Source organism: Cuculus canorus, chromosome 15 (genome assembly GCF_017976375.1).
Source record: "Cuculus canorus isolate bCucCan1 chromosome 15, bCucCan1.pri, whole genome shotgun sequence".
Taxonomy (NCBI): Eukaryota; Metazoa; Chordata; class Aves; order Cuculiformes; family Cuculidae; genus Cuculus; species Cuculus canorus.
The window spans coordinates 11,425,225-11,442,064 of record NC_071415.1 but is presented as its reverse complement, the minus strand read 5'-3'; the positions used below and the strand labels follow the sequence as shown (position 1 = coordinate 11,442,064).

Below are 16,840 nucleotides of genomic sequence, written 5' to 3'. Positions count from 1 at the left end.
CCCCCTTTTGTCACTTCCTTTTGAATTTTTCCGTGCCCTGCTGTGTCTCCCAGGGCTCCGGCTGCCCTGCTGGGTTTAGCAGTGGTAGCAGCAGGCAGCTGAGATTGTTCATTTGATCTCCCTGTTTCTCTCCCAGATTTATGGAAGGTGACCAGGCTGACTACCTCCTCTGCATTTTGAATGTACTCAGACGCAGGGATGGAGCAGGTGAAACTGTTTTTTTCCAGAGTGATCTGTGTTAGAGGAAAACATTACAGAAACAGAAGAATTTTTCTTCAACTTCTCTGTCCCCAGTGACACGGATTCCAGTTTAGCTCCTTGTGCGTTACAAGAAATGCAATTAAGCAGCCTCTGTCACTGCCATCATAAGCACTCCCTAGACATCAACTAGGCTGGCCGAGGAATGGGTATTAGATCATGTCTTCAGTTTTCACGTACTGAGGAAAAGTCAGAAATGGCACAACGATGTTAAGGTTCTCAGTGCTGCCAGAGGGAGTGCTTTCACCCCTCTTTTCCCAATCACACGCCACATCCGAGGCTCCTCTCTCTAGATTGTGCTTTAACGGTCAGCATGTGGCCCATAAAGTACTAAGCAGTCTCACAAAGACTTTCCTTCTCAACTATTCCTTATCTACAAAGAGAGTGTTTTTACAAAACGCCAGGATCCACGCTGCCAGGAGTGCACATGGATACTTAACTGCCACCTTCACACAGGTATTTGCCTCCCACAGTCATCTGGAGCTGCAGGGCAGCACTAAGTGTATGATCAATCTGCTTCATGAATTGTGTTGCTTAGGAAAAGCCTTTGACTCAGAACAAGACGATAGAGATTTCCTCTTCTGCGTCCTCTCCCCGACATGTATTTTGGATTTTGTTTGCTTTTCCCAAGCAGGAGATGACTTTAGCCTAGTGGGAGAGAACTGCATCTAAACCTGCTTCTGATAATATTTCTAGCACTCTGGCTGGCCTGAATGGGCTGGTTAAACTCAGATCAGCTACAAATCTTGAGCTTAGGATATAGACAAGTCAGGAAAGTGTCTTCTATTGCTCCCAGAGATGATCAGTTCTATGAAGGCAGCAGGTGTTTTGGAGAAAAACCCGTCTACTTGGGTACGGATTATCCTTGCCAGAAATGCTGGGTTTCACTTCCCACACCCCAAGGGCAGGTCTCACTTTAGTTTCCTTTCTGGTGTCTTGAGTAATGTTTTTATGTTTTCTTCCTTTTCTATTTATTTTTAAACAAATGAGGGAGTGCAGTGTCAAACATGGACACAAACCAGCAGAAGTCAGTAAATTCAAAGTGAAGGGTGCAGCTGCATTGCCGGCATCTGCCATGGGGCCTTTGGTTCGCTTCTGCTCGTGCACAACATGCTGAGGCTGACAGTTTGTCAGCCTTCACTTCCCATTTTTGTCCTTTCTTTAGTTTGCATGATAATCCAGCCCTTCGCCTTTGACAAATACATCCACGTTCTAATTTTGTTCTCTGTAGGAGAAGCGCTCCCCACGTTCCGCTGGACCTTAACTCTCAGCTGCTTCTCCCTTCATAAAACTCCTAATGGGTGATTAGGAGAAAGGTTTACAGCGCAGCTCTCCTCTTACTCAAAGAGGGGAAGGCTGATGTTTAAGACAGGGATAACAGACAGCTTTCCGTCTCCCCAGCTGCAGTATGGCAGTTGTTTGTTAGTGGCCTGAGTTAGCAGAGCTGGAGCCTCATTACTGACTGACAGTTTTATTCACAATGGAGAGTAATTGCCTGTGAAGCCAGGCTGGCCTGTGGGTGCTGTGGATGGCTGCCGCCTGCAGTGCTGCTCCTCGCCAACACGGGCTGGCTGGCACCTGGACAGGAGGTGGCCGGCGCAGGCTGGACATCATGTTAGGTCAGAGGTGGTTTCACTTTCCCATGTCATTCAGATTTTCTCATCATAGAATCGTTTGGGTTGGAAGGGACCTTAAAGATCATCCAGTTCCAACCCCCCTGCCGTGTTCAGGGACACCTCCCACTGGATCAGGCTGCCCAAGGCCCATCCAACCTGGCCTTGAACTCCTCCAGGGATAGGGCAGCCACCATTTCCCTGGCCAACCTGTTCTGGTTCCTCACTGCTCTCATAGTGAAGAAATTCTTCCTTATGTCCAGTCTAAATCTGCCCCTCTCCAGTTCATACCTATTGCCCCTCGTCCTATCACCACAAGCCTTTGTAAACAGCCCCTCCCCGGCTTTCTCGTAGCCCCTTCAGGGACTGGAAGGTCGCTCTAAGGTCTCCTCTGAGCCTTCTCTTCTCCAGGCTGAACAAGCCCAACTCTCTCAGCCTGTCCTCATATGGGAGGTGCTCCAGCCCTCCTTTGAACCCGTTCCGACAGTTCCATATCCTTGTTGGCCCAGGCTTGGGGAGCCACAAACTACCCTGTGCATGGCATTGGCTGGGGTCAGCAGTGGGGGTAACAGAAGCGTTGTCCCCCTTTCCAGGCTGCCACTGTGCAGTCTGGCCACTGTAGCTGCATCAGCAGCTCTCTGGGATCACAAGGATCACACGCTGGCTCCCTGTTTTCTACCCTAGAAAAAAAGTTTGGACAAAGATTCTTTCAGTGGATAAAAAGGGAGTGGGCCAGAAAAGATGAGAGTCCCTACGAGGGAGGAATCTCTCTGAAGAAACATCTGTCAGCAGCCTTTCTGCCTCACAATGTCGCCACCATAGCCAAGGGGACAGAGAGGTGGAAAAGCAACATTGATTCTCAAGGGTAGTTTTTCCAGCTTACTGCAAGCTTTACAGAATGGTTCAATTTACATTTCTTGGTCTGTTGGATATTCTGCACTGTGCACTCTGTGCACTCTGATAGGTTTGAGAAAATGAGTGAGAAAGTGTTTGTGTGAGCAGTTGTGTTTGTTGCAATGTGTTGAACATTCATTTTTATTGTTGCCTTTTCTTCCCCCATTTAAGTGGCTTTCAATGCAAACAAATTGCTTTTCAGACAATTCACAATGGGCTCAAATTCTCTTTTTGCTGTTTACAAATGTGTTTATGAAAGCTCAGGCAATTCTAGCAATTATGGCAATATTTTATAGTCTGTGATGCATCTTCCTAGTATTGGTGGTTGCAACAATCTAACTTTGACAGTGTGTCTCGTGCTCCACCCTCTTCAGAGAAATTAAATCCCAAGCTCCCTTTTTATTACATTGTAAGTTTACATGGTAGAAATAATCTAGCCTTCTATTGCCCTGTAAAAAGGAAGTCAATATTTTATCTCTTGTTTTATAGCCATTGTGATATCCAACTAATACATAACAATGGCACACTATGATAACTTCATTATACTCTGATCATGCTGGTGAATAATGTATTGGTCTGAATTTTAAACATGACAGAAAAATTACCTATTTTTATTGTTCTTTGGTGTTTCTCAAATGTAGTTGGAATAACAACATTTCAGCCTGCTTTCTGCATCCACTGAGACTGCCAATCCTCATGATCAGAAAAGATGCAGTTTGGGGGTTGTTAGTCATTGTGTGTGTTGCTAGACGTGCAGCACAGTACAAATCACTGAGCCAATATTTACTGATGCCAAAGTTAAAACATTCACATGGAAATGCACCTGCAGTGTTAATCAATCCATCTTTGCTGCTATTCCCTGTTGCACAGAAGCAGGCTAAGGGCCAAATTTTGCTCTGTTACACCAGCGCAATTCTGGAATCACTGCAGTGACTCCAATTAGTTTACACTCAGGTAAATGCAAAGCAAATGAGAACAGATTCCTGCCTGACACTGCAGCAGCAGAACAAGGCGCTGAGGGCAGTGCTGTGGGCTCCTGCTTTGTTACTACCTTGAAAACACCTCAAGCTACAGAAGTCATGCTGATGCTCAAATCTCACAGTGCAGAGGACTTTCTTTCAAAGCAAGTAGCTCCTGCGCTGGAGTCGTATCTGTGCAGAGGTTATCATTGTATTCCTGTTGCTGTGGGACATGCAGAGAAAAATAGACCTTGCTTGAACATCTTTGATAAGTAAAAATAAAAGCCCAATGGGATACTTGTGAGGTCAGGTCTATAAGAGCTACGCTGGCTTAGGCCAGCTGAGAGTTTGGCCCCATGCGTAGACAGTAACTTCGTTTTGTCTGTGAAAGTACTGGGCACCAATTGTTACCTAAAAGCAGTCCGTTTAGATTAATGTTTGATTCCCGCACTCAAAATTATTGACTGTCATCTTTAATTATAGTTGGCTTTGTTCTTACTGGTAACAGCATCCATCTTGTTGAAAGTTCTTTGCATTGTAGTCAAATGAATATATGATTACGGGTATGGATTGGGGACCAGAACGGTGCGCGTCAGGATCAATATCAGTATGATTGTTGAGAATCGAGATTACCCTACTGAAACACTCCCATCAGAACGGCATTGTGTTTCCAACAACTCTGAGAGGTTTATAATACAAACAAAAACTCATTCCTGTTTAAAAACGCGTGGCAGAGAAGTGCAGGGCTGACTGTCTTGCTCTGAGGGCTCTGCCATGCTGGGGTCTAGCACACACGAAGGACGTACTGCTACCGATACCTTGGAGCGAGCAGCACTCCCATAACACCAATCCACCAGGCACCAGTTTGTACAAGGCCACAGTACTTCCCACCAAGATCCAAATCTTTCGTTGAGCTGCAAAGCCTGGCTTGTGTTTTCATTTTGATAGTAAAGTCCATTTTGCAACGTAAGAAGCAGACAAAGCCTGTGTGATTGGCACTCATTAATGTCACAGGTTGCTTTTAGTTTACTTTGTCAGATACCAGGCATGCTGATGCTGTGACCTTACCCGATCAGGAGGGACCCGGATGGCTGCAGCTGCTCTAGCCGGCTCAGGTCACTGTGGTTGCTGCAGCAGGTTTTAAAGGAGACCTCTTCCATCTAGACTATTATAAGACCCCCGTCATGAATAAATGCCTTTACAGAAGGGGTCTTGCAGGGCATACTGACGTTTGTGCATATCACTGAGCAGCCTTCAGGTAAGCATGTCCTCTGCTGGTGGTTGAAACACGTAATTAATGACAATTTTTTTTCAGTGAGCAGAAGGAAGTTTCACAGTTCATGCTGTTTCTCTCCTTCCTGCTTTCCTAGATGAAGGACTGTGGGATATGTTTGTGAAGGACATCCCTCGCAGTGCTACCTCCTACACAGTCAGCCTGGACAAACTCAGACATGGTGTGACCTATGAATTTCGAGTGGTGGCTGTCAATGAATTTGGCTATGGAGAACCAAGTGCTCCCTCTGTAGCAGTATCAGGTAATCATGGATTTTTTTTTAAGTATCTTTTCCTGAGGAATTTCTTGCAATTGAGAGAAAGGAAGATAGAAAAAAACCCAAACAACCTAGATTCTCTAGTTCCAACAAGTAATGAAGGGCAGCTTGTTTTCATTTCTTTTAGGATAAAACCAAAGTAATATAGTGGTGAATCAGTATGCTTTACTCTCAAGAGGAAAAATGCGTGTGTGTCATTCTGAAGTTTGACAAAGAACCTTCTTAGGGATGTCATGAGTGTTAATATGCAAGATTTTTTGCCCTAAGACTAATTTACATGCTCAACAATTCATTTGTTTTTTCTTATTTCCTCTCCTTGTCTGTTGTTTTGTATACTCTGTTTACTTCCTTTTATTTACAGGGTTCTCTGATAAACATTTTCTGTCTTATTTTGTATTTAGCTCTCAAAAGATATAAAAGTGTAGTTTCACAAAATTATTCCTGATATCCTCTGTGCTGGCAGCTCCAGTATAGTGGGATGTCTCCAGTCCTCCCTCATCAGAACAGCTCACTGGTGATGCTCTCGGGCTCTTCCCACCATCGCTGCTCTCTTGTGCTTATTCTCAGTAGACAAGGCCTATGGCCTGAATGTGCTTCCAAAATCCTTTTGAGCAACGCAGCACTCCAGTTTTCTGAAGGAACTTCAGTACTTTGAAAAGAAGACTCCACTCAGCTTGCCATGTCTGGGCAGCTCCAGTTCAATGGCCTGTTGTGAAGTGGGAGAGCTTGCCCTCATGAAAGCTTTGCTCAGGTTTCCTCTTACCCTTGCAAAGACATCTGTACCCCAGGTTGCTTTTGAGCAATAGGTTTTGTCCTTGCTGTGTCAGTGAAAACAGACAAGAGGAGTAAAAGAACCTGATAAAGCAGGTTTGTGATTCAAAATCCTGGAGAGTCCCGAGAACCTGGCAATGCTCCAGTATCTGGAGTGGCTTTTATCTCTTTGTTCCTCCAGTGAAAAGCATAAACACCATTCAACAGTTACCCAGCAAGCAAGAGTAGTAAATGCTGCTATCGCCATCACGGCTGCGGCTGCGTCTGTGCTTACACAATTAACCACTTAGCCTGTAAGAGCTGTCTATGGATTTCAGGGTGAGTGCTACCCTTGTTTTTCTCCTTCAGGACAAGGGCATAGACAACCCACTTCAAACACCGAGAGTCGGTGTTTTTCCTATCTGTGATTTCACTGAGGCTGTAACACAATGTAAAGGGTCAGTAATCACGTCAGTCTTTCCTTTCCTGGAAGACATTATTCCTCTGAAGTTGGGCATGCAGCTCCTTGTGATACTTTTTATAAATAAACCACTTGTTTGTAAGTTCTCCACTTGAACAGAACTGTTTAATTCACCTCCTTTTGATGCTTCAGTGTTCCATCTCAAATTGCGGCGTGAAAGTAAGAGGTTTCCATTGAGATTCTCAGTGATAAAAGTATAAAGCATTTTAGGCTGCCCACTTCAGCCAGCACAGGGAGGTACAAATTGCACTGAATCTGCTCAGCCCAGCATGGTTTGTGCAGTTTGCCCTTAGGACTTTGTTGGCCTGGACTGGCCTCCTAGCAAAGAAGGAGCGTAGCTGCTTTTCACTGCTGCAGAATATCCAGTGATCTGGAACAAATTTGAGCTCATATCATCAGGCTTACAATAGACTTGGGTTTAGATCCAGGGCTCAAGACAGACGGGGAAAGAGCGTGCCTGGGTTCGGTGATAGCAAGGGGTTGAAGTTGGTCTCCTGGCATTGCCCATTCCTAACAGCTGTTCTTCTATCTTATGGACTACGGAGAAATTATATACAACTGCTGGCTTGAGCTCCAGCAGTAGCATTTTTTTCACAAAGCTGAGGGATGCTGACCAAGAGAATATCACTGCAAGAAAATAACAATACTTATTACTTTAAATGAAGACTGGCAAGATAAATGTAGAAAGGGGAAGTTAGTATCATTTTGTGCTTCCAGTTGGGATCAAATGGAGTGAAATTACTTGAGACTGCACAAAATCCAGGGAACTGAATTGATGCTCATGTGCTGCACATCAGGCTGGGCTAAGCTGGTGGGGAAATGGTATAAAGTAGGAGTGAGTGTTGGAAGTTAGAGTTAATAGAGGAACTGAAAGACAATGAACCAAGTGTACTTTGTTCCTTGGCACTGGCTGGATTTTTCAAAGAGCTACTGAGGAGCATTTTGGCGGGGAAAGCCTCTTAAAGACTGGAATAATTGTGGGTCATGACAGATATATTGGTGGTTCCTTTGACCCTGGGAGTACTAAGCATACCACAGTAGTCAAGAAGTGCAGGTGTGCAGAGCTGTGGAAATAACCCTCCATCTCTCCAATTGGTGATAACTTCTTAGCTACAGGATTCTGGAGCACTGCTTTGGGTGTGTGAAAAATGCTTGTGGAGATGTTGGCACTGTGATATGCTCCTGTTTTCTTTGCCATCTAGAAGTGTTAGCAACCCCCTTGAAAGTCTGAGTGCAGACTAGTCTATGCTACCTCCTTTCAACACCTCAGTGTCCTCAACACTGTTGTAGATGCATTACTCACTGTGGGGAAGAAGAGGAAATTTTGAAGGAGGGTCAAGAGGAATTATTATTTGGGTTTTGCTCTTTCAGCACAAACAGAAGCCCCTTTCTATGAGGAATGGTGGTTTCTGCTGGTGATGGCTCTCTCAAGTCTGATCCTTATCCTCCTGGTGGTGTTTGCATTGGTCCTGCATGGCCAGAGCAAGAAGTACAAGAACTGCAGCGCAGGTAAGATGTCAGCTCTATGCTATGCACATGCTCTCAAGAACTGCAGGAATTAGAAATGTCTGCCCTCTGAATTCATTATTTCCTCAGCATGGACTCTCTTTATAGCTATTTGGTTTGGCAGAATACTCGGATCTTTTTACTGGTTCGGTAGAAATGGCTTTTGCCCATAGCCATACTGGGCAAAGAGTGCCTGATCTTAATCAGGTTTTGGATGCTAACCAGCCATGGGCTTGGATAGGGTAGCATCTGGAAGTCCCAGGGACTGTAGCAAAAGCCAAGAAGTCTGGGTCAAATGCTTGGCAGAAGACCACAAAAACAGGATGAGCTTCATTTAGCTTTGTCATTCCTTGATAGATGGGGAGAAGGAGAAAGTCTCTGCTTTTCCATGTCTGTACCCAATGCAAATATTCTAAGTCTGTATGTGTGAAGACTATCTCACAACTCTTTTATATTAAATAGAGTGCCCTGCATCTTGCATTCATTTCATAAGCCAAGCTGCAGTTGCTGGGCTGGGGGCCACGCAGCTAGGAGGTGTCTTGGTTATCTGGACCTGTTAGGCTTTAAGGTATAATGAACATCAAACTTTGAATTTTCCTTTAGTTATGATTTTATGTCTCCTTTCTGAAAGAAAACAGGAGCTACCTCCTCTATAACTAGAAATGATAAAATAGTCCCCTTTTAAAATGCTGGATTCTTGAGCTCTGAAATAGGTTTTACCTTTTCTTCTCCTAATATAATAAAGTCCTGGAAGGGTTGTTCACAGATGTAGTTCTCTGATAGCTGCCTCCACCTCCAGCAAGAAATTGCTCTGATGCCAGAAGGTCCTAAAAAAGGCACATTAATGAGTAGGATCAGGTGGATGGGTCTTTGCACTACCCGTTCGTCAGGATTAATGTAACGAAGGATTCTTCCAGGTGGTATTTAGTAATTCATTCCCAAAGTGAAGATCTTTTCTTTCTTTATAATTCATTTCTAACAAGTGTTAGAAAATCAGATTTCGATCCCATGAGATAGAAGATGTGTGACTACTGTGGCATTCTACCAAGCTAATGCTATTACATATTTGTATGCACAGCTCATAGGAAGTCTCTCATCTTCTTAGTTTTGCTCTGTGTTTGAGGGACAGACAGGAAAAGACAGGTCTGACCTGTACTGTCAGATATCAGTGTTCACACTGAGTCTTAACGTAGCACTGAAATTGAAGCTGAGGATAAAGTACCTGTCCACTGCAAAGTGGCAATATGCAACTGGTCCTCATCCCTGGGGCACGAGCTGAGCTCGCATCTTTGGGATTACAAAGAATGAGCATAGGAGAGAATAAGCTTTTGCTATATTCGATCAGAAGAAGTACTATAATTTGCTATATTTTCCCTCTTCTTCCAGTCTCTTGTCCTTTTCCCCGCCTTACATTGTCCAGTGATTTTTCACATCTGTATCTTATCCTCATTACAACTTTGACATCTTTTTCCCATTTGCTATCCACTTAACCTACCTATCTCTTGCTTTCTTTTCCCCCTCTTTTTCTCCTTTACTGCCTTTCCTAGTTTTACTTTCTCTTGCTTTGTGTCAGTCAGCATGAATGGGATTCACGGCACCTGATTTAGGACATCTTCAGTGGCTGCCTGAATTAGTCACCTGCTTTCTGTTTATAGTCAAAAGACAAGAATTAGCACTTTTGGAACACAGTTCATCTGTGCTGTTTTAGATGCTTACGTCTCAATGAAATGCATCCATCCATGACTCCTCCTTCCCCCTCTTTTGGCTCCTCCAGTCAGTTCACACTCCTGATAAGGTCCTCTCCTTAACTGATTGTACTCATTTGCCAATCGGAAAGGGAAAGAGATTTTCAAATAATTAATAATGTAATAAACACAAAGAAGACATTAGCTCTTAGAGTTGTATTTGGGGAGGGGAAAGTGCTTTTGTTTCAGCTGAGTCTTTCATCGCCTGGCTCCAGGTAAAACCATCTCCAACGTGGAAGAGTCAGTCACCCTGGATAATGGAGGCTTCACTGCTCTGGAGCTCAACAGCAGACACTTGAACATCAAGAGTACCTTCTCAAAGAAGAATGGAACCAGGTAAGAAGTTGGGAATACTACACTCTTGGAAGTGGCTTCAGGCAACTGTTAAATAGGTAGAGGAGAGAGACCATTGTCTGGAGAACCTAGGGGGGATTTTAATATCCAAGTCTGCCTCAATCTGTGATTCTGGCTTCTAAGCAAGATTTAATTGTGCCATTAATTGTGCCATTTCAGAGAAATTACACACTCTTCCCATTTCTTAGGTCTCCTCCCCGCCCAAGCCCAGGAGGGCTGCACTACTCGGATGAGGATATCTGCAACAAGTACAATGGAGCTGTGCTGACCGAGGGTTTGGGCCTGAGTGAGAAGCCCTTAGAAGTGTCGGAGTCAGAGGTAAGGGTTTTCTTTTGCCTTGCCAAGTGTTGCCCAGTCACTGCAGACGTCCATTTCCCTGATGAACCCTGGCAAGTTTTGAAATTCCAGTTCCATAGCTGCATTATACTGTGGTGTCATTGTTTGTCTGTCTTAGGGGCTTTAAATGTCCAATTTACCGGGCTGTCTGCGTCACATATTAAAATTAAAATGTCAAAGGAAAAAATAATAAGCAGGACCCAGCCAGGGTAAATTCCAGACCTGGCCTTAGCAGATATTCACGGTTTTCCAGCGTTACATAGAAAGCAAATGCAATCAGTCAGCCAGTGCGTGCTGACCTCTCTGGAAGGGGCTGCACCTCCCGTTCTGTCTGGAGACTGCAAACTTGGAGCACTTTTGGGAAAACATATGTATGCTGCAAAATGACCAGCTGGCCGCTGCTGCTGTCTGGATGAGGCTGCAGGTGGGACACACTTTGGATGGTTGCCTGACTGAAGTATGAGATGTGGTTTGAAGTTTTCACAGTGCCTTTTTTTAGACCGCTACAGCAAACACTGAGATTTGGAAGATTGGCCTTGCGTGGTGATTGCTGCTGCTGTTACACAGGGAGTAAGTGGGGCGTGAGTGGTCTGCCAGGGAGTGCGTAGCAATGGCTCTGAGGTGTTCAGGTTTGTGAATACCCTAGCCCACAGCGTTAGTCTAATTCAAGGGGAGCCGCCTTCTCCAGTTGCCTTTAGACTCTGTTCTCCAAGGAAGGCGGGTGTGTGCCAGCATTGTCCATCTGGCAGTGCTCCATCTTTTGTCTTGTGTGCCCTGTAAGTAGAAAGAAAGTGCTTGTGGTCTGTTAAAGCCCAACAATGGCCAGGGGTGAATAGACAAACTTCAAGGGACATCCAGAAAGGTAAATCTGTCTCTAAAATCTTATGTTGTCAGCTGAGATCCTGACAAACCTGAACTGACAGCGCAAGAAGCGAGCAGTGGGCCAAAGCACTCCAAACCTGACCCTTCTAGCAAGAATAAATCAAGAGCAGCAAGTAGTGAAAGAAGATGACAGTTTTCATCTGTAGCTTTTCTGCACCTGCAGCTACAGCTGCTTTCCCTGGCTACCTAGCTCTCACCTCCTGTTAATTACCATGGACAGCCTGCTGCTTTGTGCTGCCCTGTGGCCGACCCATCATGCAGGCGGCTTTCCTTGGTGGAGCTCAAGCTGCTGTCTGTGCAATGCATGAGCGCTACTCTTTAGATTAAATCCATAGCGCTTTGGTCATGTCACAGTAACAACCCAGCATTAAACCTGTCATTAAAACAGTTTGCTGAGCATGATCGTGAATTTAGCACCGGCACCTTTTGACATTAATTTCAATGCCCCATGTGGTATTTCTTGGTAATGCGCGAAAGTCTACTTGCAGGGTGTCATTACTGCCTTCTATGTGCGCTGTTTGTACAGTGTAGAAGAAAAGGATTTTGGAGGTTTTTTTTCTAAGGCTATTATTAATATTATTTATTTACTGTATATTGCATTCGTGCCTGAAGGTCTCAATTGAGATTCTAGTGCTTTTGAGAATCTGTGTGTGCATGCGAGTATGTCAAAAAAATATGCCTTCTCTTTTTCCTTGGGGCTCAGATAGGCAGCACTTCTGTATAATGTCTTTGATGCTTGGTTGTGGGGTTTTTTTGTGGTGGGGAGTGCTTTTAGGCATGAAATGTTAATACACTCCCAGTAGAGGTAGCAATAGGAGATGCTGCCTTTTGATCAGCCTGAAAATGCTGTTTACATTGGCTAGTACAAACAGGAAGTGAGGATGGGTTAGGGCAGAGGTGAGTATAGATGTTTGACCACTTTCTTTTCAAGTATTCGTGTACCTATTAGCAATTCCTGTTTGTCTTTTCTGTTCTTTTTGTTTCTGTTCTCAAAGGAGATCTTAACAGACAAGCTCGATTTTCCAAGAATTTCAGCACTTCAATCTCTCTTAGCAGGCAGGAATGTTTCCCATTACATGAAGCATTAAATATATCTTTTTCTATAAGAGCTCTACCCTGGTTTGGTCCTCTGCAGCAAAGGGGGTCCTTATGCTGTTTTTTCTCTAATATATCTCTCCATGGATCTCAAATTCTGCTTAATACGATGCACATAAAGGCAGGCAGGGCCAAAACCTGTGCTTTTTGCTTTCAACCCACATGTCATCTTGTCGCTGCTTAGTCTTAGCCTTGTTGCCTGAGGTGTCAAGATTTTATATGGAAAAGAAGGAAGCTCGCTGGCTTTGAGTCTCATGGGGTTTGCTGAACATGAAGAAGCCTGCAAGAAACTCTCAGGCTGACTGACTGCACTCACAGCACAGCTGCCTGGGAGCCTTCCTCCAAGCTCTCTCCCGATGAGGAGAGCAAGATAGGAACACAGAGAAAATTAAGATCAAGCAGTACTCTTAAAATTCATAAATCAAATGGTTAACTTACTCCATGTCATGAAAGCCAAGCACCAGTGCTGTTAATGAGGTTAAAGCAGTTTAATTGGCAGGTATGGAGCAAGAGAGTGCTAAGAGTGTAATTTCTAAATGATTAATAATAATAGGCTTTTAGATAATGAGTCAAATGGACGAGGCTTGGACAGATAATCTGAAGAACTTTGGTGTTCACCATGTACAGAAATTTGATGATATATCTGCAATGTCATCCAGCCACGGAAGAGCAGTTTTACAGGATGGAAAGGGAGGGTGGTGTGTGTTTGTTTGTTCTCATATGTCCTTGTGGTCTCCCAAAACCTGTTTCCAAGAGATAATACAGATTGTGCTCGTTATCAGTCAGTGCTGAACACTGGCAGTGCTCTGGTCTTCCCAGTTCCTCTCTGCAGTCTGACTGACTTTTGCTTTCTTAGCTCTGCAGGAAGATATTATAAATTTCCACTGAACACTTAATACCAAATATGTATTTACCTTGTGTCCAACAAAGTTCTCCAAATGTTTTTGACAAGTTGGGCACCATGTGGTAATAACTAGCTGCAGGTGACACATTAAATAAACAAGCGTTCTCGTGTCCAGAGAAATCTTTTTGTATACCAGGTTACTTTGTCTCTTTTACAGCATATTCATTTCATTCCAACCAAAAGAAACTGCTGCCATCTACATTTTTAGAAATAATCTCATAAGGTTGTTACTTATGCAGTCATTTTAAATAAAAAAAAAAAAAAAAAATAATTGGAACTATTTTCAAATTTCCTGTGGAATACGCTGGCCAACTCTGGTTGCTGACTTGCCTCTGAACAGCACTTGTGTATGTCATGCTATCAATAAAATGCTTAAATAGCTTCCCATTTTCTGTATTTGTTGTTTCATAGGCATCCATACACCTTTGGTTGACAGTCTGTAATGTCACCGCACACCCGATCACACCTCAGCCTATGGAGGTTTCCAAGGTAACAAAGCCACAGTTGCACTGAAGGCAGAAAACCAAAAACAAAGCAAAAAGCCTTGCAGCACTTCTATTTACTCAATAGTTTAAAAAACACTAAAAAGCAATTCTCTAGTATAAGCTGTCTGTATTGTCATGCAAAACAGCTTTATCTTGCTACTCCTTGATTCTCATCAGGGCAGAGAGGGATGCAGATGGCAAATTAGAGAATTTCTTGCTGGTTACAGTACCTTGTTTGGAGCAGACCTTAGAAGATACTTTGGAAACATGAATGGAATAGTCAATTCCTGCCTGTTCTGAAGGAAGCACAAAGAAAATATCTTGTATCTATAAGAAAATATCTTGTATCTTGACACTAACAAATAGATTATCCTTCTGAGCAACAGTGCTAATGATGGCGAAAGTTACTGCAGCAGTATGTGTTTCATGAAAGTCGCTTCTGATAGGCACTGCCTTATTTACACCAAATTAGTGTTGTTTTTCAGTTGATACGCCATTATGAGTAGTGGTATGTATCACTAGATGATATTGGTTTAAATTTCCTCTTTCCACTCATGGCGAGTCCCAGTGACACTGTATTTCAAATGGCAGCAGCCGATCTAGAAGTGTTCCCAGGATTTCTCCTCTTTCTTCTGTTGACTTTTGACAACCTCAAAAGAGCTTGGCTAAGGTACAGAAGTTATATTAGTTTTGTGGGTATTTTTCTGGTAGCGATGGACAGAAATCAAGAGGCTGCATCAGTATTATTATAGCTATCAAGTGTCAGTCTTCTGGATACAGTTTCTTCTCAGCATTTTTTCTTAGAGCTTCCAGGCTTCTAGTTGTCTTTGTTTCTTTATGTCTGTGTGGACACGGTAAGGAGCCACTAGAATTTTGGGGGAAGGAGGGGTTTCTCCTTATGCTTATCAACTCAGCTGTAATCCATTCAAGCAAGGGCTTGTTTGTTTGGGGAGGGTGGCCGAGTGTGTTTGAGTCAGTAGGAGCGATGGTGGAGAGAGCACATCCATGGTAGCTAGACGAGTTCACACCTTCAAGTGCTGCTTCTGATGAGTGATCCACATCCGACTGCCAGGATGGCAGAGATTTTTCTTCTAGATGCCCACATCATCCCACATCTTCCCACACACTTTTAACCTTAACGTTAGACTGTGGAGTTGTAGCACAAGGTTTGGAGACGTAGGCTGGTGCAAAATTGTACCAGCTTGTTTCTTGTTAAGAACAGAGAAACCCAGGGTCTAGGGATCTTTTGGACTGCGGGTGAAGTTGATTGCCTCTGCAACTGAGAACCAGCCTGCTGGAGCTCTTGCTGCCATGCCCTGCCACGCTGCCACATCTGCACTCATCAGAGGCGCCCTTGTGGAGCCCCTTACAAAAAAAAAGAGAGGGCAGTGCTGGCAGAATGCTCCCTGCTACGGTGCCAAGACTCTGGAGCTGCTCTCTGCACCTATTGACTGTGAAGTGGTCCAAATCTGAGGATGTTCCAGGCGTGCTGCAAAAACCACCTGTTCAGGAGAGTCTTTGGAGGGAGTCAGGTGTTGGGTTCCTGCGGCTGGCAGCTGGCGCAAAGAAGCATTTTCCTAGGAGACAGGCTTGCTGAGTTCCTTCTGGAATAATTACTAAATGCCATTAGGGTTGTGTTGTACTATTTATTATGTGTCAAGGCACCTGAAGTTTTGCATTCTTAAAAAAAAATAATCTAACAGTATGTAATTCTGAAAGAGCCAAAGCGTGGTTAATGGTGGAAGGGAAATTTTGCAAAGCTGTGAAATGCTGCTTTGCTCAGAGTTTCAGAAAACTCTGGGAAAAATTTCTCAGCCATGTCAGTCACCCTCTGTGCTGGAAAATGGGCACAAAATAGTATCGAAGCAGCTATCTAAGCAAAGAAGCGGGATGATGGATGTGGTGCCCTTTTCAAATGGTGGTTCACAAGGCATTTGAGAATTGTTCTTCTGAGACCATTAAAAAGGAGCTTTAGAGGAGGAGAGACTAGTTATGTGGCAGACAGGATCAAGAAGGATGTGTGTTTGCTGTGTGGTGTCATAGATCAGAACAATACCAACCCTTTGAAACTAATTGCAGTAACTAACAGTTACGAGCTGTGCTTACCCGTCTCTCTCTCTCTCGTATGTCTTCGGCAGCTACTACTTTGATATTTAATTGCCTTTAGAATCAGTTATGCAGATTATCTGGGGGGAGAGGGGAAAGGGATAAAAGCTTTTGCGTGCTCGAGCCAGAGATTTTGAGAGAAGACATGAGACATGGAAATGACTGGGTAAATGTTTGTGTGTTGTGTGGGATGTGGCTGTTATTGGTGGGAACAGAAGGAAAATGTGCGCTTGGATACCATGGCCAAAGCTTTGCTGTGGTCTCTGTACTCAGTGGAGATGTACGAACCCTCTGTGATTCCTTCGGCTGCACCACAGCAGCAGTACTTCGGAGGAGGGACAGATGCACAAAGCCTATCTGGTTACATCTCAACAGAGCTCAATATTGATATGAGCTTTGAAACTATCATACCACCATCCATGGATGTTTTAAGGGGTAAGATCTGCTCTGAAGACAGGGTTGTATCTGAGCCATCCCAAGAAAGCAACCGCTCCTACCTGGCAGTTCTCATCCTTCTTCTTTTACCACTGGTTATGTGCCTTGTTGTACCACCAGTAATAGATGGAACTATGGATAGAGTTGCTTTCCTGAAAAAAAATTGTAATTTTTCTTAATTTCCTTTCAGTGATCTGACTGATTTTCAATACTTAACGGGGCTTGCAAGCCAAATTCAGAGTACTGTGCAGGTGGCCCGGTCTGACCACCACAAGCAGCAGCATGTCTGGCTAACTTGAGAGCATTTGCATGGAAGATATTCTTTCTGTCCTTGCTTCAGAAGAGGATTCTCAATTGTAATTGCAATCTTTTTGATTATGTGATTAAAAGCTCTTGATTTTCCTCTATGTCTCTACACTTCCCTGCATCTTGTGTCAAAATAGGAACTCCTAGCTCCCGCCGCAGCGTTCTGCAGTGAATTGGAAGG

The 16,840-nt window shown here is 43.9% G+C and overlaps 1 protein-coding gene across 2 annotated transcripts in view; it reads left to right on the top strand.

Moving 5' to 3' along the window:
* Window positions 1-16,840, top strand: part of SDK1 (sidekick cell adhesion molecule 1) — a 405,082-nt gene that overhangs the window by 381,759 nt on the left and 6,483 nt on the right. For both annotated transcript variants that reach the window (XM_054080680.1, XM_054080679.1), the window contains 4 exons: window positions 5,095-5,259; window positions 7,877-8,014; window positions 9,972-10,092; window positions 10,299-10,428. In XM_054080680.1, the coding sequence (XP_053936655.1) occupies window positions 5,095-5,259; window positions 7,877-8,014; window positions 9,972-10,092; window positions 10,299-10,428 (554 nt within the window). The remainder of the gene's footprint in view (window positions 1-5,094; window positions 5,260-7,876; window positions 8,015-9,971; window positions 10,093-10,298; window positions 10,429-16,840) is intronic.